The 23,365-nt window shown below is 54.2% G+C and overlaps 1 protein-coding gene across 2 annotated transcripts in view; it reads right to left on the reverse strand.

The window, feature by feature from the left end:
• Nucleotides 1-388: 388 nt before the first annotated feature.
• ddx27 (DEAD (Asp-Glu-Ala-Asp) box polypeptide 27) overlaps nucleotides 389-23,365 on the reverse strand; it is a 33,895-nt gene continuing 10,918 nt past the window's right edge. The window contains exons 12-21 of one of the 2 annotated variants that reach the window (XM_083940853.1): nucleotides 23,066-23,219; nucleotides 21,099-21,180; nucleotides 17,346-17,523; nucleotides 9,945-10,051; nucleotides 8,699-8,786; nucleotides 8,471-8,562; nucleotides 6,738-6,858; nucleotides 5,743-5,842; nucleotides 3,948-4,007; nucleotides 389-496 (exon numbers count right to left, since the gene is read on the reverse strand). In XM_083940853.1, coding sequence (XP_083796979.1) covers nucleotides 478-496; nucleotides 3,948-4,007; nucleotides 5,743-5,842; nucleotides 6,738-6,858; nucleotides 8,471-8,562; nucleotides 8,699-8,786; nucleotides 9,945-10,051; nucleotides 17,346-17,523; nucleotides 21,099-21,180; nucleotides 23,066-23,219 — 1,001 coding nt within the window. In that variant the 3' untranslated portion in view covers nucleotides 389-477. Of the gene's footprint in view, nucleotides 497-3,947; nucleotides 4,008-5,742; nucleotides 5,846-6,737; nucleotides 6,859-8,470; nucleotides 8,563-8,698; nucleotides 8,787-9,944; nucleotides 10,052-17,345; nucleotides 17,524-21,098; nucleotides 21,181-23,065; nucleotides 23,220-23,365 lie in introns of both variants that reach the window. The other variant, XM_083940852.1, reaches the window with a different exon arrangement.

A 23,365-nucleotide genomic window follows, 5' to 3' on the forward strand; every position in this document is an offset into this window, starting at 1 on the left:
GCACCTGCACCTGCTCCTGCTCCTGCTCCTGCACCTGCACCTGCTCCTGCTCCTGCACCTGCTCCTGCACCTGCTCCTGCACCTGCTCCGTCTCTACACCTGCTCCTTCACCTGCACCTGCACCTGCACCTGCACCTGCTCCTGCACCTGCACCTGCTCCTGCTCCTGCACCTGCACCTGCTCCTGCACCTGCTCCTGCACCTGCACCTGCACCTGCTCCTGCACCTGCTCCCTCTCCTGCTCCCTCTCCTGCTCCTGCTCCTGCACCTGCACCTGCACCTTCACCTGCTCCTGCTCCTGCACCTGCACCTGCACCTGCTCCTGCACCTGCTCCTGCACCTGCTCCTCCTCCGTCTCTAAATAAAGACTCAGGAGCTGAAACTTTATTGAAACTGTTTTTTTATTGAAACAGATTTAAACAGCAAACAAAGACGAACTGCTGCTGCTGCTGCTGCGGGCGGCCATCTTGGATCGTCATCACTTCTTCTTCTTGAACCTGAAGCACAAAAAACACACAGTCGGCCATTTTTACTCGTGTGTGAGACAGGTAACACTCACCTGGGGAGAGAGAGAGACAGGTAACACTCACCCAGAGAGAGAGAGAGACAGGTAACACTCACCCAGAGAGAGAGAGAGACAGGTAACACTCACCCGGAGAGAGAGAGAGACAGGTAACACTCACCCAGAGAGAGAGAGAGAGACAGGTAACACTCACCCAGAGAGAGAGAGAGACAGGTAACACTCACCCAGAGAGAGAGAGAGACAGGTAACACTCACCCAGAGAGAGAGAGACAGGTAACACTCACCCAGAGAGAGAGAGACAGGTAACACTCACCTGGGGAGAGAGAGAGAGACAGGTAACACTCACCTGGGGAGAGAGAGAGAGACAGGTAACACTCACCCGGAGAGAGAGAGAGACAGGTAACACTCACCCGGAGAGAGAGAGAGAGACAGGTAACACTCACCCAGAGAGAGAGAGAGACAGGTAACACTCACCCAGAGAGAGAGAGAGAGACAGGTAACACTCACCCAGAGAGAGAGAGACAGGTAACACTCACCCAGAGAGAGAGAGTGAGACAGGTAACACTCACCCAGAGAGAGAGAGAGAGACAGGTAACACTCACCCAGAGAGAGAGAGACAGGTAACACTCACCCAGAGAGAGAGAGAGACAGGTAACACTCACCCAGAGAGAGAGAGAGAGACAGGTAACACTCACCCAGAGAGAGAGAGAGACAGGTAACACTCACCCAGAGAGAGAGAGACAGGTAACACTCACCCAGAGAGAGAGAGACAGGTAACACTCACCCAGAGAGAGAGAGAGAGACAGGTAACACTCACCCAGAGAGAGAGAGACAGGTAACACTCACCCAGAGAGAGAGAGAGACAGGTAACACTCACCCAGAGAGAGAGAGACAGGTAACACTCACCCAGAGAGAGAGAGACAGGTAACACTCACCCAGAGAGAGAGAGACAGGTAACACTCACCCAGAGAGAGAGACAGGTAACACTCACCCAGAGAGAGAGAGAGAGACAGGTAACACTCACCCAGAGAGAGAGAGAGAGACAGGTAACACTCACCCAGAGAGAGAGAGAGACAGGTAACACTCACCCAGAGAGAGAGAGAGAGAGACAGGTAACACTCACCCAGAGAGAGAGAGAGACAGGTAACACTCACCCAGAGAGAGAGAGAGAGACAGGTAACACTCACCCAGAGAGAGAGACAGGTAACACTCACCCAGAGAGAGAGAGACAGGTAACACTCACCCAGAGAGAGAGAGAGAGAGACAGGTAACACTCACCCAGAGAGAGAGAGAGAGAGACAGGTAACACTCACCCAGAGAGAGAGAGAGAGACAGGTAACACTCACCCAGAGAGAGAGACAGGTAACACTCACCCAGAGAGAGAGAGACAGGTAACACTCACCCAGAGAGAGAGAGAGACAGGTAACACTCACCCAGAGAGAGAGAGAGACAGGTAACACTCACCCAGAGAGAGAGACAGGTAACACTCACCCAGAGAGAGAGACAGGTAACACTCACCCAGAGAGAGAGAGACAGGTAAAACTCACCCAGAGAGAGAGAGAGACAGGTAACACTCACCCAGAGAGAGAGAGAGACAGGTAACACTCACCCAGAGAGAGAGACAGGTAACACTCACCTGGAGAGAGAGAGACAGGTAACACTCACCCAGAGAGAGAGAGAGAGAGAGAGAGAGAGACAGGTAACACTCACCCAGAGAGAGAGAGACAGGTAACACTCACCTGGAGAGAGAGAGAGACAGGTAACACTCACCCAGAGAGAGAGAGACAGGTAACACTCACCCAGAGAGAGAGAGAGACAGGTAACACTCACCCAGAGAGAGAGAGAGACAGGTAACACTCACCCAGAGAGAGAGAGACAGGTAACACTCACCCAGAGAGAGAGAGAGAGACAGGTAACACTCACCCAGAGAGAGAGAGAGAGAGACAGGTAACACTCACCCAGAGAGAGAGAGAGACAGGTAACACTCACCCAGAGAGAGAGAGACAGGTAACACTCACCCAGAGAGAGAGAGAGACAGGTAACACTCACCCAGAGAGAGAGAGAGAGAGACAGGTAACACTCACCCAGAGAGAGAGAGAGACAGGTAACACTCACCCAGAGAGAGAGAGACAGGTAACACTCACCCAGAGAGAGAGAGAGACAGGTAACACTCACCCAGAGAGAGAGAGACAGGTAACACTCACCCAGAGAGAGAGAGAGACAGGTAACACTCACCCAGAGAGAGAGAGAGAGACAGGTAACACTCACCCAGAGAGAGAGAGAGAGACAGGTAACACTCACCCAGAGAGAGAGAGACAGGTAACACTCACCCAGAGAGAGAGAGACAGGTAACACTCACCCAGAGAGAGAGAGACAGGTAACACTCACCCAGAGAGAGAGAGAGACAGGTAACACTCACCCAGAGAGAGAGAGAGAGACAGGTAACACTCACCCAGAGAGAGAGAGACAGGTAACACTCACCCAGAGAGAGAGTGAGACAGGTAACACTCACCAGGAGAGAGAGAGACAGGTAACACTCACCCAGAGAGAGAGAGAGACAGGTAACACTCACCCGAGAGAGAGAGAGACAGGTAACACTCACCCAGAGAGAGAGAGACAGGTAACACTCACCCAGAGAGAGAGAGAGACAGGTAACACTCACCCAGAGAGAGAGAGAGACAGGTAACACTCACCCAGAGAGAGAGAGACAGGTAACACTCACCCAGAGAGAGAGAGAGACAGGTAACACTCACCCAGAGAGAGAGAGAGAGACAGGTAACACTCACCCAGAGAGAGAGAGAGAGACAGGTAACACTCACCCAGAGAGAGAGAGAGACAGGTAACACTCACCTGGGGAGAGAGAGAGACAGGTAACACTCACCCAGAGAGAGAGAGAGACAGGTAACACTCACCCAGAGAGAGAGAGAGAGAGACAGGAAACACTCACCCGGAGAGAGAGAGAGACAGGTAACACTCACCCGGAGAGAGAGAGAGACAGGTAACACTCACCCAGAGAGAGAGAGACAGGTAACACTCACCCAGAGAGAGAGAGACAGGTAACACTCACCCAGAGAGAGAGAGACAGGTAACACTCACCCAGAGAGAGAGAGACAGGTAACACTCACCTGGAGAGAGTGAGACAGGTAAGACTCACCCAGAGAGAGTGAGACAGGTAACACTCACCCAGAGAGAGAGAGAGACAGGTAACACTCACCCAGAGAGAGAGAGACAGGTAACACTCACCCAGAGAGAGAGAGAGACAGGTAACACTCACCCAGAGAGAGTGAGACAGGTAACACTCACCCAGAGAGAGAGAGACAGGTAACACTCACCCAGAGAGAGAGAGAGACAGGTAACACTCACCCGGAGAGAGAGAGACAGGTAACACTCACCCAGAGAGAGAGAGAGAGACAGGTAACACTCACCTGGAGCTGCCAGGGCGCTTCCTGTCCACACCGAGACGCTTCCTGTCCGCGAAGGACGGGCTGTAAGACAGACAGGTGAGACGGTTAGAGACAGACAGGTGTGCAGACAGACAGGTGTGCAGACAGACAGGTGTACAGACAGACAGGTGTGCAGACAGACAGGTGTGCAGACAGACAGGTGTGCAGACAGACGGGTGAGCAGGCAGACAGGTGAGCAGACAGACAGACAGGTGTGCAGACAGACAGGTGTGCAGACAGACATGTGTGCAGACAGACAGACAGGTGTGCAGACAGACAGGTGCGCAGACAGACAGGTGTGCAGACAGACAGGTGTGCAGACAGACAGGTGTGCAGACAGACAGGTGTGCAGACAGACAGGTGTGCAGACAGACAGGTGTACAGACAGACAGGTGTGCAGACAGACAGGTGTGCAGTCAGACAGGTGTGTGTGCAGACAGACAGGTGTGCAGACAGACAGGCAGGTGTGCAGACAGACAGGTGTGCAGACAGACAGGTGTGCAGACAGACGGGTGCGCAGGCAGACAGGTGAGCAGACAGACGGGTGTGCAGACAGACAGGTGTGTAGACAGACGGGTGTGCAGACAGACAGGTGAGCGGACAGACAGGTGTGCAGACAGACGGGTGTGTAGACAGACGGGTGTGCAGACAGACAGGTGTGCAGACAGACGGGTGTGCAGACAGACAGGTGAGCAGACAGACAGGTGTGCAGACAGACAGGTGTGCAGACAGACAGGTGTGTGTTCAGACAGACAGGTGTGTGTTCAGACAGACAGACAGGTGTGTGTTCAGACAGACAGACAGGTGTGCAGACAGACAGGTGTGCAGACAGACGGGTGTGCAGACAGACAGGTGTGCAGACAGACAGGTGTGTGTGCAGACAGACGGGTGTGCAGACAGATGGGTGTGCAGACAGACGGGCGTGCAGACAGACAGGTGTGCAGGCAGACAGGTGTGTGTGCAGACAGACAGGTGTGCAGACAGACAGACAGGTGTGCAGACAGACAGGTGTGTGTGCAGACAGACAGGTGTGCAGACAGACAGGCGTGCAGACAGACGGGTGTGCAGACAGACGGGTGTGCAGACAGACAGGTGAGCAGACAGACAGGTGTGCAGTCAGACAGGTGTGTGTGCAGACAGACAGGTGTGCAGACAGACAGACAGGTGTGCAGACAGACGGGTGCGCAGACAGACAGGTGTGTAGACAGACAGACAGGTGTGCAGACAGACAGACAGGTGTGCAGACAGACAGGTGTGCAGACAGACAGGTGTGTGTACAGACAGACAGGTGCGCAGACAGACGGGTGTACAGACAGACAGGTGTGAAGACAGACAGACAGGTGTGCAGACAGACATGTATGTGTGCAGACAGACAGGTGTGCAGACAGACAGGTGCGCAGACAGACAGGTGCGCAGACAGACAGGTGTGCAGACAGACAGGTGTGCAGACAGACAGGTGTGTGTGCAGATAGACAGGTGTGCAGACAGACAGGTGTACAGACAGACAGGTGTGCAGACAGACAGGTGTGCAGACAGACAGGTGTGCAGACAGACAGGTGTGCAGGCAGACAGGTGTGCAGACAGACAGGTGTGCAGACAGACAGGTGTGCAGACAGACAGGTGAGCAGACAGACAGGTGTGTGTGCAGACAGACAGGTGTGCAGACAGACAGGTGTGCAGACAGACATGTGTGCAGACAGACAGGTGAACAGACAGACAGGTGTGCAGACAGACAGGTGTGCAGACAGACAGGTGTGCAGACAGACAGGTGTCTCACCCTGCTCTGTAGTGCTTTAGTGCCTTGCTGCTCGTGTTCGTCAGCTCCTTGTCGAACACGGACTTCCTGTTTCCGCCCTTTCCTGCCTTCTGATTGGCTGCTGCTGACGAGACACAGGAAATGGGCAACAGGTGAGTACAGGTGTGTGTGTGTACAGGTGTGTGTGTGTGTGTGTGTGTGTGTACAGGTGTGTGTGTGCAGGTGTGTGTGTGTGTACAGGTGTGTGTGTACAGGTGTGTGTGTGTGCAGGTGTGTGTGCACAGGTGTATGTGTACAGGTGTGTGTGTGCAGGTGTGTGTGTGCAGGTGTGTGTGTGTACAGGTGTGTGTGTGTACAGGTGTGTGTGTGTACAGGTGTGTGTGTGTACAGGTGTGTGTGTACAGGTGTGTGTGTGTGTACAGGTGTGTGTAGGTGTGTGTGTGTACAGGTGTGTGTGTGTGTACAGGTGTGTGTGTGTGTACAGGTGTGTGTGTGTGTGTACAGGTGTGTGTGTGTGTACAGGTGTGTGTGTGTGTACAGGTGTGTGTGTGTGTGTACAGGTGTGTGTGTACAGGTGTGTGTGTGTGTGTACAGGTGTGTGTGTGTGTACAGGTGTGTGTGTGTGTACAGGTGTGTGTGTGTGTGTACAGGTGTGTGTGTGTACAGGTGTGTGTGTACAGGTGTGTGCGTACACAGGTGTGTGTGTGTGTGTGTGTGTAATGGTGTGTGTGTGTACAGGTGTGTGTGTGTGTGAGTACAGGTGTGTGTGTGTGTACAGGTGTGTGTGTGTACAGGTGTGTGTGTGTACAGGTGTGTGTGTACAGGTGTGTGTGTACAGGTGTGTGTGTGTGTGTGCAGGTGTGTGTGTGTACAGGTGTGTGTGTACAGGTGTGTGTGTACAGGTGTGTTTGTGTACAGGTGTGTGTGTGTGTACAGGTGTGTGAGTACAGGTGTGTGTGTACAGGTGTGTGTACAGGTGTGTGTGTGTGTGTGTGTGTGTGTGTGTGTGTGTGTACCTGTAGTGGGCGTGTCGTCCTGCGGCATCGCTCTCGCTCTCTTCGGGCGCCGCTCTCTCTTCGCCGCGCGCTCCGCGAACATCTGAGCCTTCAGGATCTCGAACTGCGCGCGTTCCTCCGCCTGGGAACAGACGGTGCGTTCAGGGGACACGGTGCGTTCAGGTGACACAGGTGACGGTGCGTTCAGGGGACACGGGACACGGGTGACGGTGCGTTCAGGTGACACAGGTGACGGTGCGTTCAGGTGACACAGGTGACGGTGCGTTCAGGTGACACGGGACACGGGTGACGGTGCGTTTAGGTGACACGGGTGACAGTGCGTTCAGGTGACAAAGGTGACGGTGCGTTCAGGTGACACGGGTGACGGTGCGTTCAGGTGACAAAGGTGACGGTGCGTTCAGGTGACACGGGACACAGGTGACGGTGCGTTCAGGTGACACGGGACAGGTGACGGTGCGTTCAGGTGACACAGGACACGGGTGAAGGTGCGTTCAGGGGACACGGGTGACGGTGCGTTCAGGTGAAACGGGACACGGGTGAAACGGGACACGGGTGACGGTGCGTTCAGGGGAAACGGGACACAGGTGAAACGGGACACGGGTGACGGTGCGTTCAGGTGAAACGGGACACAGGTGACGGTGCGTTCAGGGGAAACGGGACACGGGTGACGGTGCGTTCAGGTGAAACGGGACACGGGTGACGGTGCGTTTAGGTGACACGGGACACAGGCGACGGTGCGTTCAGGCGGCGGTGCGTTCAGGCGACGGTGCGTTCAGGCGGCGGTGCGTTCAGGCGGCGGTGCGTTCAGGCGGCGGTGCGTTCAGGCGACGGTGCGTTCAGGCGGCGGTGCGTTCAGGCGGCGGTGCGTTCAGGCGGCGGTGCGTTCAGGCGACGGTGCGTTCAGGCGGCGGTGCGTTCAGGCGGCGGTGCGTTCAGGCGGCGGTGCGTTCAGGCGGCGGTGCGTTCAGGCGACGGTGCGTTCAGGCGGCGGTGCGTTCAGGTGACGGTGCGTTCAGGTGACACGGGACACAGGTGACACGGGTGACACCGGACACGGGTGACGGTGCGTTCAGGTGACACGGGACACGGGTGACGGTGCGTTCAGGTGACACGGGACACAGGTGACACGGGTGACACGGGTGACGGTGCGTTCAGGTGACACGGGACACGGGTGACGGTGCGTTCAGGTGAAACGGGACACGGGTGACGGTGCGTTCAGGTGAAACGGGACACGGGTGACAGTGCGTTCAGGTGACGGTGCGTTCAGGTGAAACGGGACACGGGTGACGGTGCGTTCAGGTGACGGTGTGTTCAGGTGACACGGGTGACGGTGTGTTCAGGTGAAACGGGACACAGGCGATGGTGCATTCAGGTGACGGTGCGTTCAGGTGAAACGGGACACAGGCGATGGTGCATTCAGGTGACGGTGCGTTCAGGTGAAACGGGACACGGGTGACGGTGCGTTCAGGTGACACGGGACACGGTGCGTTCAGGTGACACGGGACACGGTGCGTTCAGGTGACGGTGCGTTCAGGTGACGGTGCGTTCAGGTGACACGGGTGACGGTGTGTTCAGGTGACGGTGTGTTCAGGTGAAACGGGACACAGGCGGCGGTGCGTTCAGGCGGCGGTGCGTTCAGGCGGCGGTGCGTTCAGGCGACGTTGCGTTCAGGCGACGGTGCGTTCAGGCGGCGGTGCGTTCAGGTGACGGTGCGTTCAGGGGTCAGTTTTTACCGTCGGCTCCTTCTTTTTTCCGTCCTTCAGGAACTTTTCTCTCTTCTTTTTTCCTCTGAGGGCGAAATCGAACTCCTGCAGAGCCTTCGACACTGAGGGGGGACCAGAGGCACAGTTAGACCGGACCGGACCAGGACCAGGACCAGGACCAGGACCGGACCGGACCAGGACCAGGACCAGACCAGGACCTGAGGCACACTTAGACCAGGACCAGAGTTTCGTACTCACCTCGACTTTGTTTCCTTTCCTGTTGCGTCTGAAACCAAACTCGCTGAGATTCAGAGGAACCGTCCAGACGCTTCTGTGCCACACTGAGCTACACACACACACACACACACACACACACACACACACACACAGAGAGAGACACACACACACACACACACACACACACACACACACACACACACACACAGAGAGAGAGAGACACACACACACAGACACACACAGACACACACACACACACACACACAGAGAGAGAGAGAGACACACACACACACACACACACACACACACACACACACACACACACACACACACACACACACACAGAGAGAGACACACACACACACACACACACACACACACACACACACACACACACACACACACAGGGAGAGAGACACACACACACACACAGAGAGAGAGACACACACACACACACACACAGAGAGAGAGAGACACACACACACACACACACAGAGAGAGAGAGAGACACACACACACACACACACACACACACACACACACACACACACACACACACACAGAGAGAGACACACACACACACACACACACACACACACACACACACACACACAGAGAGAGACACACACACACACACACACACACACACACACACACACACACAGAGAGAGACACACACACACACACACAAATAAGGCTTTATTACATTTTTTTTTCGTGCTTTTATTTTGATGGGACAGCCTGAAAAAGGTCTCAGGGGTCCAGGTCTGGGGGGTCCAGGTCTCGGGGGTCCAGGTCTCGGGGGTCCAGGTCTCGGGGGTTCAGGTCTTCAGGGGTTCAGGTCTCGGGGGTCCAGGTCTCGGGGGGTCCAGGTCTCGGGGGTCCAGGTCTCGGGGGGGTCCAGGTCTCGGGGGGGTCCAGGTCTCAGGGGGGTCCAGGTCTCGGGGGTCCAGGTCTCGACGGTCCAGGTCTCGACGGTCCAGGTCTCGACGGTCCAGGTCTCGACGGTCCAGGTCTCGACGGTCCAGGTCTCGGGGGTCCAGGTCTGGGGGGTCCAGGTCTCGGGGGTCCAGGTCTTTAGGGGTTCAGGTCTCAGGGGTCCAGGTCTGGGGGGTCCAGGTCTGGGGGGTCCAGGTCTGGGGGGTCCAGGTCTCGGGGGTCCAGGTCTGGGGGGTCCAGGTCTCGGGGGGGTCCAGGTCTGGGGGGTCCAGGTCTCGGGGGGGTCCAGGTCTCGGGGGGGTCCAGGTCTGGGGGGTCCAGGTCTCACCTTGGCCTCAGACGCGGCCAGTTCTCTCTCTTCTCTCTCGAGCTTCGTCACGGCGTCGACGTCTTTCTCCAGTTTAGAGATGAGGTCCCTGAACTTCAGCACGACGTCTGTAAACAACAACAACAACAACAACAACGTCAACAACAACAACAACAACAACGTCAACAACAACAACAACGTCAACAACAACAACATCAGGTCCCTGAACTTCAGCACGACGTCTGTAAACAACAACAACAACAACAACAACAACGTCAACAACAACAACAACAACAACAACAACGTCAACAACAACAACATCAGGTCCCTGAACTTCAGCACGACGTCTGTAAACAACAACAACAACAACAACAACAACAACAACATCAGGGGCCTGTTTCACAAAGCAGGTTCAAAAAACTCTGAGTCTAACCCTGAACTCTGAGTTGATCTACTCTGAGATAGGAAACTCTGAGTCTAACCCTGAACTCTGAGTTGATCTACTCTGAGATAGGAAACTCTGAGTTTAACCCTGAACTCTGAGTTGATCTACTCTGAGATAGGAAACTCTGAGTCTAACCCTGAACTCTGAGTTGATCTACTCTGAGATAGGAAACTCTGAGTTTAACCCTGAACTCTGAGTTGATCTACTCTGAGATAGGAAACTCTGAGTTTAACCCTGAACTCTGAGTTGATCTACTCTGAGATAGGAAACTCTGAGTCTAACCCTGAACTCTGAGTTGATCTACTCTGAGATAGGAAACTCTGAGTCTAACCCTGAACTCTGAGTTGATCTACTCTGAGATAGGAAACTCTGAGTTTAACCCTGAACTCTGAGTTGATCTACTCTGAGATAGGAAACTCTGAGTCTAACCCTGAACTCTGAGTTGATCTACTCTGAGATAGGAAACTCTGAGTCTAACCCTGAACTCTGAGTTGATCTACTCTGAGATAGGAAACTCTGAGTTTAACCCTGAACTCTGAGTTGATCTACTCTGAGATAGGAAACTCTGAGTTTAACCCTGAACTCTGAGTTGATCTACTCTGAGATAGGAAACTCTGAGTCTAACCCTGAACTCTGAGTTGATCTACTCTGAGATAGGAAACTCTGAGTTTAACCCTGAACTCTGAGTTGATCTACTCTGAGATAGGAAACTCTGAGTTTAACCCTGAACTCTGAGTTGATCTACTCTGAGATAGGAAACTCTGAGTTTAACCCTGAACTCTGAGTTGATCTACTCTGAGATAGGAAACTCTGAGTCTAACCCTGAACTCTGAGTTGATCTACTCTGAGATAGGAAACTCTGAGTTTAACCCTGAACTCTGAGTTGATCTACTCTGAGATAGGAAACTCTGAGTTTAACCCTGAACTCTGAGTTGATCTACTCTGAGATAGGAAACTCTGAGTCTAACCCTGAACTCTGAGTTGATCTACTCTGAGACAGGAAACTCTGAGTCTAACCCTGAACTCTGAGTTGATCTACTCTGAGATAGGAAACTCTGAGTTTAACCCTGAACTCTGAGTTGATCTACTCTGAGATAGGAAACTCTGAGTTTTCGGTTCCAGAACAGCAGATTTGCGTTAGGTTGATCAGCTCAGAGTAGTTTGACCTGGAGTTAAGCGCGTGCACCACAAGTATAAACAGACAGCATCAATGGAGCCCCGATTCGACGAGTCACCATGGGAACGGGGAAGCGAAGGGCTACGCTACAACTGGAAATGGAAATATTAATGCGCTCATACGGTGAGTTTGAGCAGGTTTACACCGCTGCTGCAGCAAAAGAGAGGGAGACGGTGCGGGAGGACATTGCTGCTCGGGTCAGTGCATAAGTTTAAATGTAGTCCAGTTGCAATCACAGTAATATCACAGGGGGAACTGCTTGAGTGGGAGCCTATTAATTTATTTCATTTAAGTGCAACCCCGCGGGGGAGAAGCGCAGCTTAAGATGAAACATAAAAACATTTTTCAAACAGGTAAAACCTCAGCACAGTCTCATGGTGACGCCTCATTTTGAGCAGGTTTTACATGGTAAAGTAAATATCACCGTAAGTGGCTGTTTTTTATACAACATATCAATGTTGTATAAAAAACTCCCAATTGCAAAAAAAACGCAGCGCAACACACAATATCTGCTGTGATATGAGAGCAATACTGGCTGTTAATGTTGGAAATGTAAGGAGGGGTGAGATGGACTGTGACATGAAACGGTGTTGTGCCGTATTCAGCCCCCTCGCATTATAGGTGATATTCTGGATCAGAAGGCTGTATAGGAGTAGTTAATATACCGGTAACCCAACTAAAAGCACACACTTTTGAACCTATGAATTGCAAGAAAAGCTGGAATTATATTTAGAAACGCTGAGTCAAATACATTCAACTTGCTCAAAAGATCCATTTCATTCATTTTGTAATTATGGCTGCAGTATATTAAGGACGTCTATGCGCGGTCTGATAATCATCTCCCGACCAATATTTAATTCTCTTTGCGAAATGCGTCACCTTCATCCACGGGATCGTTATCAAAATGACACGCCATGGTAGTGTAAATATTCACCACCTAATATAACTTTTAATGTAGGCCTACTGAATGATTTTCATACGTTGTATACAAAAACTCCCGTTTGCAAAAAAACGCAGCGCAACACAGAATATCCGCTGTGACATGAAACGGTACCGCTCAAACAGAGAATTGCCTGGAAATGCAAGAACATCTATAATCAATAGTCTGATAATCATCTCCCGACGAATATTGAATTCTCTGCGCAGTAATGCTGCAGCTTCATCCACGGGATTGTTATCAGAAGGACACGCCATGGTAGTGAAATAGTCGCCACCTCATATAACTTCTAATGTCTGATGTTTGCAGTGATTTTCTGAAAAACAGACGGAACTATAGCAGAACTATACTTCGCCAAAACTCGCCCGCTGACTGAAGGAATGAGGAAATGAAACACCGTGTGTGGCTGAAAGAGGGCGGAGACAGAGAGAAACTCAAGGTTTTCTGAGAAAAACCTGGACCAGGTTAGTTTCAGAGAGCATGTTACCATGGTAACTGACCGAGAGGTTAAGTTACCTCCCTTTGTGAAACAGGCTAGAGTTACCCCTCTGTCTCTGGTTTGAGTTACCTCCCTTTGTGAAACAGGCTAGAGTTACCCCTCTGTCTCTGGTTTGAGTTAGCTCTCTCTGTGAAACAGGCTAGAGTTACCCCTCTGTCTCTGGTTTGAGTTAGCTCTCTGTGTGAAACAGGCTAGAGTTACCCCTCTGTCTCTGGTTTGAGTTAGCTCTCTCTGTGAAACAGGCTAGAGTTACCCCTCTGTCTCTGGTTTGAGTTAGCTCTCTCTGTGAAACAGGCTAGAGTTACCCCTCTGTCTCTGGTTTGAGTTAGCTCTCTCTGTGAAACAGGCTAGAGTTACCCCTCTGTCTCTGGTTTGAGTTAGCTCTCTCTGTGAAACAGGCTAGAGTTACCCCTCTGTCTCTGGTTTGAGTTAGCTCTCTCTGTGAAACAGGCTAGAGTTACCCCTCTGTCTCTGGTTTGAGTTAGCTCTCTCTGTGAAACAGGCTTGAGTTACCCCTCTGTCTCTGGTTTGAGTTAGCTCTCTCTGTGAAACAGGCTTGAGTTACCCCTCTGTCTCTGGTTTGAGTTAGCTCTCTCTTTGTGAAACAGGCTAGAGTTACCCCTCTGTCTCTGGTTTGAGTTAGCTCTCTCTGTGAAACAGGCTAGAGTTACCCCTCTGTCTCTGGTTTGAGTTAGCTCTCTCTTTGTGAAACAGGCTAGAGTTACCCCTCTGTCTCTGGTTTGAGTTAGCTCTCTCTGTGAAACAGGCTAGAGTTACCCCTCTGTCTCTGGTTTGAGTTAGCTCTCTCTGTGAAACAGGCTAGAGTTACCCCTCTGTCTCTGGTTTGAGTTAGCTCTCTCTCTGTGAAACAGGCTAGAGTTACCCCTCTGTCTCTGGTTTGAGTTAGCTCTCTCTGTGAAACAGGCTAGAGTTACCCCTCTGTCTCTGGTTTGAGTTAGCTCTCTCTGTGAAACAGGCTAGAGTTACCCCTCTGTCTCTGGTTTGAGTTAGCTCTCTCTGTGAAACAGGCTAGAGTTACCCCTCTGTCTCTGGTTTGAGTTAGCTCTCTGTGTGAAACAGGCTAGAGTTACCCCTCTGTCTCTGGTTTGAGTTAGCTCTCTCTGTGAAACAGGCTAGAGTTACCCCTCTGTCTCTGGTTTGAGTTAGCTCTCTCTCTGTGAAACAGGCTAGAGTTACCCCTCTGTCTCTGGTTTGAGTTAGCTCCCTTTGTGAAACAGGCTAGAGTTACCCCTCTGTCTCTGGTTTGAGTTAGCTCTCTCTGTGAAACAGGCTAGAGTTACCCCTCTGTCTCTGGTTTGAGTTAGCTCTCTCTGTGAAACAGGCTAGAGTTACCCCTCTGTCTCTGGTTTGAGTTAGCTCTCTCTGTGAAACAGGCTAGAGTTACCCCTCTGTCTCTGGTTTGAGTTAGCTCTCTCTGTGAAACAGGCTAGAGTTACCCCTCTGTCTCTGGTTTGAGTTAGCTCTCTCTGTGAAACAGACTAGAGTTACCCCTCTGTCTCTGGTTTGAGTTAGCTCTCTCTGTGAAACAGGCTAGAGTTACCCCTCTGTCTCTGGTTTGAGTTAGCTCTCTCTGTGAAACAGGCTAGAGTTACCCCTCTGTCTCTGGTTTGAGTTAGCTCTCTCTGTGAAACAGGCTAGAGTTACCCCTCTGTCTCTGGTTTGAGTTAGCTCTCTCTGTGAAACAGGCTAGAGTTACCCCTCTGTCTCTGGTTTGAGTTAGCTCTCTCTGTGAAACAGGCTAGAGTTACCCCTCTGTCTCTGGTTTGAGTTAGCTCTCTCTGTGAAACAGGCTAGAGTTACCCCTCTGTCTCTGGTTTGAGTTAGCTCTCTCTGTGAAACAGGCTAGAGTTACCCCTCTGTCTCTGGTTTGAGTTAGCTCTCTCTCTGTGAAACAGGCTAGAGTTACCCCTCTGTCTCTGGTTTGAGTTAGCTCCCTTTGTGAAACAGGCTAGAGTTACCCCTCTGTCTCTGGTTTGAGTTAGCTCTCTCTGTGAAACAGGCTAGAGTTACCCCTCTGTCTCTGGTTTGAGTTAGCTCTCTCTGTGAAACAGGCTAGAGTTACCCCTCTGTCTCTGGTTTGAGTTAGCTCTCTCTGTGAAACAGGCTAGAGTTACCCCTCTGTCTCTGGTTTGAGTTAGCTCTCTCTGTGTGAAACAGGCTAGAGTTACCCCTCTGTCTCTGGTTTGAGTTAGCTCTCTCTGTGAAACAGGCTAGAGTTACCCCTCTGTCTCTGGTTTGAGTTAGCTCTCTCTGTGAAACAGGCTAGAGTTACCCCTCTGTCTCTGGTTTGAGTTAGCTCTCTCTGTGAAACAGGCTAGAGTTACCCCTCTGTCTCTGGTTTGAGTTAGCTCTCTCTGTGAAACAGGCTAGAGTTACCCCTCTGTCTCTGGTTTGAGTTAGCTCTCTCTGTGAAACAGGCTAGAGTTACCCCTCTGTCTCTGGTTTGAGTTAGCTCTCTCTGTGAAACAGGCTAGAGTTACCCCTCTGTCTCTGGTTTGAGTTAGCTCTCTCTGTGAAACAGGCTAGAGTTACCCCTCTGTCTCTGGTTTGAGTTAGCTCTCTCTGTGAAACAGGCTAGAGTTACCCCTCTGTCTCTGGTTTGAGTTAGCTCTCTCTGTGAAACAGGCTAGAGTTACCCCTCTGTCTCTGGTTTGAGTTAGCTCTCTCTGTGAAACAGGCTAGAGTTACCCCTCTGTCTCTGGTTTGAGTTAGCTCTCTCTGTGAAACAGAAAACTCAGAGTTTCCCTCATTTTAGGGTTAACAGACTCAGAGTTTTCACTAAACCTGCTTTGTGAAACAGGCCCCAGGTCCCTGAACTTCAGCACGACGTCTGTAAACAACAACAACAAGCAAACTCGTGTCTCTGACTCGTGACTATGACTCGTGTGACTCGTGACTATGACTCGTGTGACTCGTGACTATGACTCGTGACTATGACTCGTGTGACTCGTGACTATGACTCGTGACTATGACTCGTGTGACTCGTGACTGTGACTCGTGACTATGACTCGTGTGACTCGTGACTATGACTCGTGACTATGACTCGTGTGACTCGTGACTATGACTCGTGACTATGACTCGTGTGACTCGTGACTGTGACTCGTGACTATGACTCGTGTGACTCGTGACTGTGACTCGTGACTATGACTCATGTGACTCGTGACTATGACTTGTGACTATGACTCGTGTGACTATGACTTGTGACTATGACTCATGACTATGACTCATGACTATGACTCGTGTGACTGACTCGTGTGACTCGTGACTCTGACTCGTGACTCTGACTCGTGACTCTGACTTGTGTGACTCGTGACTATGACTTGTGACTATGACTCATGACTATGACTCATAACTATGACTCATGACTATGACTCATGACTATGACTCGTGTGACTCTGACTCGTGTGACTGACTCGTGTGACTCGTGACTCTGACTCGTGACTCTGACTCGTGACTATGACTCGTGACTATGACTCGTGACTATGACTCGTGGCTATGACTCGTGACTATGACTCGTGTGACTCGTGACTCGTGTGACTCTGACTCGTGTGACTCGTGACTCACCTGGCGGCAGGACTCGTGACTCATGTGACTCGTGTGACTCGTGACTCTGTGTGACTCGTGAGACTCGTGTGACGTGTGACTCGTGACCCGTGTGACTCGTGTCTCGTGTGTCTCGTGTGACTCGTGTGACTCGTGACTCTGACTCATGACTCGTGTGACTCGTGTCTCGTGTGACTCGTGTGTCTCGTGTGACTCTGACTCGTGACTCTAACTCGTGTCTCTGACTCTGACTCGTGACTCTAACTCGTGACTCTGTCTCTGACTCGTGACTAACTCGTGACTGACTCTGACTCGTGACTCTGACTCGTGACTCTAACTCGTGACTCTGACTCGTGACTATGACTCGTGTGACTCGTGACTCTGACTCGTGACTATGACTCGTGACTCTGACTCGTGACTATGACTCGTGACTCTGACTCGTGACTATGACTCATGACTATGACTCGTGACTCTGACTCGTGTGACTTGTGACTCACCTGGCGGCAGGACTCGTGACTCGTGTGACTCGTGTGACTCACCTGGCGGCAGGACTCGTGACTCGTGTGACTCGTGACTCGTGTGACTCGTGCCTCGTGTCTCTGACTGGTGTGACTGGTGACTCGTGTGACTCGTGTGACTCACCTGGCGGCAGGACTCGTGTGACTCGTGTCTCGTGTCTCTGACTGGTGTGACTCGTGACTCTGACTCGTGTGACTCGTGACTATGACTCGTGACTCTGACTCGTGTCTCTGACTCGTGTCTCTGACTCGTGTCTCTGACTCGTGAGACTCGTGACTCACCCGGCGGCAGGACTCGGGCCTTCACGCTGCTCTTGGCCGTCTTCACGACCTCCTTCAGCATCCGTCGCTCCGACTCTCCGACCAGCGACACGGAGCGACCCGAGCGCCCGGCCCTCGCCGTCCGCCCGACGCGGTGCACGTAGTGTTTCACCGTGGACGGCATCGTGAAGTTGATCACCTGGGGACAGAGACGGGGGAGGCAAACGGGTGAGACAGGGGGAGGCAAACGGGTGAGACGGGGGGAGGCACACGGGTGAGACAGGGGGAGGCTAACGGGTGAGACAGGGGGAGGCAAACGGGTGAGACGGGGGGGAGGCAAACGGGTGAGACGGGGGGAGGCAAACGGGTGAGACAGAGAGACAGACAGGGTGAGGGGGAGGCAAACGGGTGAGACAGGGGGAGGCAAACGGGTGAGACGGGGGTGAGGCAAACGGGTGAGACGGGGGGAGGCAAACGGGTGAGACGGGGGGAGGCAAACGGGTCAGAGAGGGGGAGGCAAACGGGTCAGAGAGGGGGAGGCGTACGGGTGAGACAGGGTGAGGGTGAGGTAAACAGGTGAGGTAAACGGGGGAGACAGGGTGAGGTATAGGGGGGAGACAGGGTGAGGGTGAGGTAAACGGGGGAGACAGAGAGACGGGGGAGGCAAACGGGTGAGACGGGGGGAGGCACGGTGAGACAGAGAGACGGGGGAGGCAAACGGGTGAGACAGGGGGAGGCACGGTGAGACAGAGAGACGGGGGAGGCAAACGGGTGAGACAGGGGGAGGCACGGTGAGACAGAGAGACGGGGGAGGCAAACAGGTGAGATGGGGGGAGGCAAACGGGTGAGACAGGAGGAGGCAAACGGGTGAGACGGGGGAGGCAAACGGGTGAGACGGGGGGAGGCAAACGGGTGAGACGGGGGGAGGCAAACGGGTGAGACGGGGGGAGGCAAACGGGTGAGACGGGGGGAGGCAAACGGGTGAGACAGGGGGAGGCACACGAGTGAGACAGGGGGAGGCACACGGGTGAGACAGGGGGAGGCAAACGGGTGAGACAGGGGGAGGCAAATGGGTGAGACGGGGGGAGGCAAACGGGTGAGACAGGGGGAGGCAAACGGGTGAGACAGGGGGAGGCAAACGGGTGAGACAGGGGGAGGCAAACGGGTGAGACAGGGGGAGGCAAACGGGTGAGACGGGGGGAGGCAAACGGGTGAGACAGGGTGAGGTAAAGGGGTGAGGGTGAGGTAAAGGGGTGAGGCAGGGTGAGGTAAAGGGGTGAGACATGGGGAGGCAAACGGGTGAGACAGGGGGGAGGCACACGGGTGAGACGGGGGGGAGGCAAACGGGTGAGACAGGGGGAGGCAAACGGGTGAGACAGGAGGAGGCAAACGGGTGAGACAGGGGGGAGGCACACGGGTGAGACAGGGGGGAGGCACACGGGTGAGACAGGGGGGAGGCACACGGGTGAGACGGGGGGGAGGCAAACGGGTGAGACAGGGGGAGGCAAACGGGTGAGACAGGGGTTGGCAAACGGGTGAGACAGGGGGAGGCACACGGGTGAGACAGGGTGAGGTAAAAGGGTGAGACAGGGGGAGGCAAACGGGTGAGAAAGGGGGAGGCAAACGGGTGAGACAGGGGGAGGCAAACCGGTGAGACAGGGGGAGGCAAACGGGTGAGACAGGGGGAGGCAAACGGGTGAGACAGGGGGAGGCAAACGGGTGAGACAGGGGGAGGCAAACGGGTGAGACAGGGGGAGGCAAACGGGTGAGACAGGGGGGAGGCAAACGGGTGAGACGGGGGGAGGCAAACGGGTGAGACGGGGGGAGGCAAACGGGTGAGACGGGGGGAGGCAAACGGGTGAGACGGGGGGAGGCAAACGGGTGAGACGGGGGGAGGCAAACGGGTCAGAGAGGGGGAGGCAAACGAGTGAGACGGGGGGAGGCAAACGGGTGAGACGGGGGGAGGCAAACGGGTGAGACGGGGGGAGGCAAACGGGTGAGACGAGGGGGAGGCAAACGGGTGAGACGGGGGGAGGCAAACGAGTGAGACGGGGGGAGGCAAACGGGTGAGACGGGGGGAGGCAAACGGGTGAGACGGGGGGAGGCAAACGGGTGAGACGGGGGGAGGCAAACGGGTGAGACGGGGGGAGGCACACGAGTGAGTCGGGGGGAGGCAAACGGGTGAGACAGGGGGGAGGCAAACGGGTGAGACGGGGGGAGGCACACGGGTGAGACGGGGGGAGGCACACGGGTGAGACAGGGGGGAGGCAAACGGGTGAGACGGGGGGAGGCAAACGGGTGAGACGGGGGGAGGCAAACGGGTGAGACGGGGGGAGGCACACGGGTGAGACGGGGGGAGGCAAACGGGGTGAGACAGGGGGGAGGCAAACGGGTGAGACGGGGGGAGGCACACGGGTGAGACGGGGGGAGGCAAACGGGTGAGACAGGGGGAGGCAAACGGGTGAGACGGGGGGAGGCAAACGGGTGAGACGGGGGGAGGCAAACGGGTGAGACGGGGGGAGGCAAACGGGTGAGACAGGGGGAGGCACACGGGTGAGAAAGGGGGAGGCACACGGGTGAGACAGGGGGAGGCACACGGGTGAGACAGGGGGAGGCACACGGGTGAGACAGGGGGAGGCAAACGGGTGAGACAGGGGGAGGATAACGGGTGAGACAGGGGGGAGGCAAACGGGTGAGACGGGGGGAGGCAAACGGGTGAGACGGGGGGAGGCAAACGGGTGAGACGGGGGGAGGCACACGGGTGAGACAGGGGGGAGGCAAACGGGTGAGACAGGGGGAGGCAAACGGATGAGACGGGGGGAGGCAAACGGGTAAGACGGGGGGAGGCAAACGGGTGAGACGGGGGGAGGCAAACGGGTGAGACGGGGGGGAGGCAAACGGGTGAGACAGAGACAGACAGGGTGAGGAAAACGGGTGAGACAGGGGGAGGCAAACGGGTGAGACAGAGGGACAGACAGGGTGAGGTAAACAGGTGAGAGGGGGGGAGGCAAACGGGTGAGACAGGGGGAGGCAAACGGGTGAGACGGGGACAGACAGGGGGAGCCAAACGGGTGAGACAGGGGGAGGCAAACGGGTGAGACAGAGAGACAGACAGGGTGAGGTAAACGGGTGAGACGGGGGGAGGCAAACGGGTGAGACAGGGGGAGGCAACCGGGTGAGACAGGGGGAGGCAAACGGGTGAGACAGGGGGAGGCAAACGGATAGACAGGGGGAGGCAACCGGGTGAGACAGGGGGAGGCAAACGGGTGAGACAGGGGGAGGCAAACGGGTGAGACAGGGGGAGGCAAACGGGTGAGACGGGGGGAGGCAAACGGGTCAGAGAGGGGGAGGCAAACGGGTGAGACAGGGTGAGGTAAAGGGGTGAGACAGACAGGGTGAGGTAAACGGGGTGAGACAGACAGGGTGAGGTAAAGGGGTGAGGGTGAGGTAAACGGGTGAGGTAAACGGGTGAGTCAGACAGGGTGAGGTAAACGGGTGAGGAAGGGTGAGGTAAAGGGGTGAGACAGACAGGGTGAGGTAAAGGGGTGAGGGTGAGGTAAAGGGGGGAGACAAAGGGAGGGTGAGGTTAACGGGTGAGACAGGGGGACATGGTGAGGTAAACGGGAGAGACAGGGTGAGGGTGAGGTAAAGGGGTGAGGGTGAGGTAAACGGGTGAGACAGGGTGAGAGTGAGGTAAAGGGGTGAGGAAGGGTGAGGTAAACGGGAGAGACAGGGTGAGGGTGAGGTAAACGGGGGAGACAAAGGGAGGGTCACCGTCTTGACGCCGTCGATGTCCAAACCTCGGGCTGCGACATCTGTGGCCACCAGGATATCGATCTGATCGTCTTTGAAGCGCCTGGAGACGAGAACCAGGAGAACCATGAGAACCAGAACCAGGAGAACCAGGACCAGGAGAACCATGAGAACCAGAACCAGAACCAGGACCATGAGAACCAGAACCAGAACCAGGAGAACCAGAACCATGAGAACCAGGAGGACCAGAACCATGAGAACCAGGAGAACCAGAACCAGGAGAACCATGAGAACCAGGACCAGGACCAGGAGAACCAGGACCATGAGAACCAGGAGAACCAGAACCAGGAGAACCATGAGAACCAGGACCAGGACCAGGAGAACCAGGACCAGGAGAACCAGGACCAGGAAAACCAGAACCATGAGAACCATGAGAACCATGAGAACCAGAACCAGGACCAGGAGAACCAGGAGAACCAGGACCAGGAGAACCAGGACCAGGAGAACCAGGAGAACCAGGACCAGGAGAACCAGGAGAACCATGAGAACCAGGACCAGGAGAACCAGGAGAACCATGAGAACCAGGACCAGGAGAACCAGAACCAGGAGAACCAGAACCAGGAGAACCATGAGAACCAGGACCAGGAGAACCAGAACCAGGAGAACCATGAGAACCAGGACCAGGAGAACCATGAGAACCAGGACCAGGAGAACCAGAACCAGGAGAACCATGAGAACCAGGACCAGGAGAACCATGAGAACCAGGACCAGGACCATGAGAACCAGGACCAGGAGAACCAGAACCAGGAGAACCATGAGAACCAGGACCAGGAGAACCATGAGAACCAGGACCAGGAGAACCATGAGAACCAGGACCAGGAGAACCAGGAGAACCAGAAGTTCCTGGTTAAGTTAAGTTACCTGAGGTTCTCTGGTTCTGTGTTTGTGTACTTGAAGTTCTCTAGTTTCTGGTTCTGTGCTTGTGTACCCGAGGTTCTCTGGTTCTGTGCTTGTGTACCTGAGGTTCTCTGGTTCTGTGCTTGTGTACCTGAGGTTCTCTGGTTCTGTGCTTGTGTATCTGAGGTTCTCCGGTTCTCTGCTTGTGTACCTGAGGTTCTCTGGGTCTGTGTTTGTGTACCCGAGGTTCTCTGGTTCTGTGCTTGAGTACTTGAGGTTCTCTAGTTCTGTGCTTGAGTACTTGAGGTTCTCTAGTCTCTGGTTCTGTGCTTGTGTACCTGAGGTTCTCTGGTTCTGTGCTTGTGTACCTGAGGTTCTCTGGTTCTGTGCTTGTGTACCTGAAGTTCTCTGGGTCTGTGCTTGTGTACCTGAGGTTCTCTGGTTCTGTGCTTGTGTACCTGAGGACCTCCAATATGTGGTTCTGCGTGTGCGTACCTGAGGTTCTCTGGATCGGTGCTTGTGTACCTGAGGACCTCCAGTATGTGGTTCTGCGTGTGCGTACCTGAGGTTCTCTGGGTCCGTGCTTGTGTACCCGAGGACCTCCAGTATGTGGTTCTGCGTGTGCGTACCTGAGGTTCTCTAGTCGCTGGTTCTGTGCTTGTGTACCTGAAGACCTCCAGTATGTGGTTCTGCGTGTGCGTACCTGAGGTTCTCTGGGTCTGTGCTTGTGTACCTGAGGACCTCCAGTATGTGGTTCTGCGTGTGTGTACCTGAGGTTCTCTAAGTCTGTGCTTGTGTACCTGAGGTTCTCTGGTTCTGTGTTTGTGTACCTGAGGTTCTCTAAGTCTGTGCTTGTGTACCTGAGGTTCTCTGGTTCTGTGCTTGTGTACCTAAGGTTCTCTGGGTCTGCGCTTGTGTACCTGAGGACCTCCAATATGTGGTTCTGCGTGTGTGTACCTGAGGTTCTCTGGGTCTGTGCTTGTGTACCTGAGGTTCTCTGGGTCTGTGCTTGTGTACCCGAGGACCTCCAGTGTGTGGTTCCGCGTGTGCGTACCTGAGGACCTCCAGTATGTGGTTCCGCGTGTGCGTACCTGAGGTTCTCCAGCCGCTGGCTCTGGCTGAGTTCTCCGTGCAGTTCTCCGACCTTCAGCCCCATCAGCCCCAGCAGGATGTGAAGCCTGTGGGCCTGTTTCCTCGTCTGGGTGAAGCACATGACGTGGTCCTGGAACGTCCGGGTCAGCAGGGCTGCAACACACAGGGGTAGAACTTAGGGTTCTGTAGGACTTGGGGTTCTAAAGGACGGTTCTGTAGGACTTACGGGTTCTGTAGGACTTAGGGTTCTGTAGGACTAAAGGTTCTGTAGGACTTAAGGGTCTGTGGGACTTACGGTT

This window comes from Echiichthys vipera (assembly GCF_963691815.1).
Source record: "Echiichthys vipera genome assembly, contig: SCAFFOLD_55, whole genome shotgun sequence".
Classification (NCBI taxonomy): Eukaryota; Metazoa; Chordata; class Actinopteri; order Perciformes; family Trachinidae; genus Echiichthys; species Echiichthys vipera.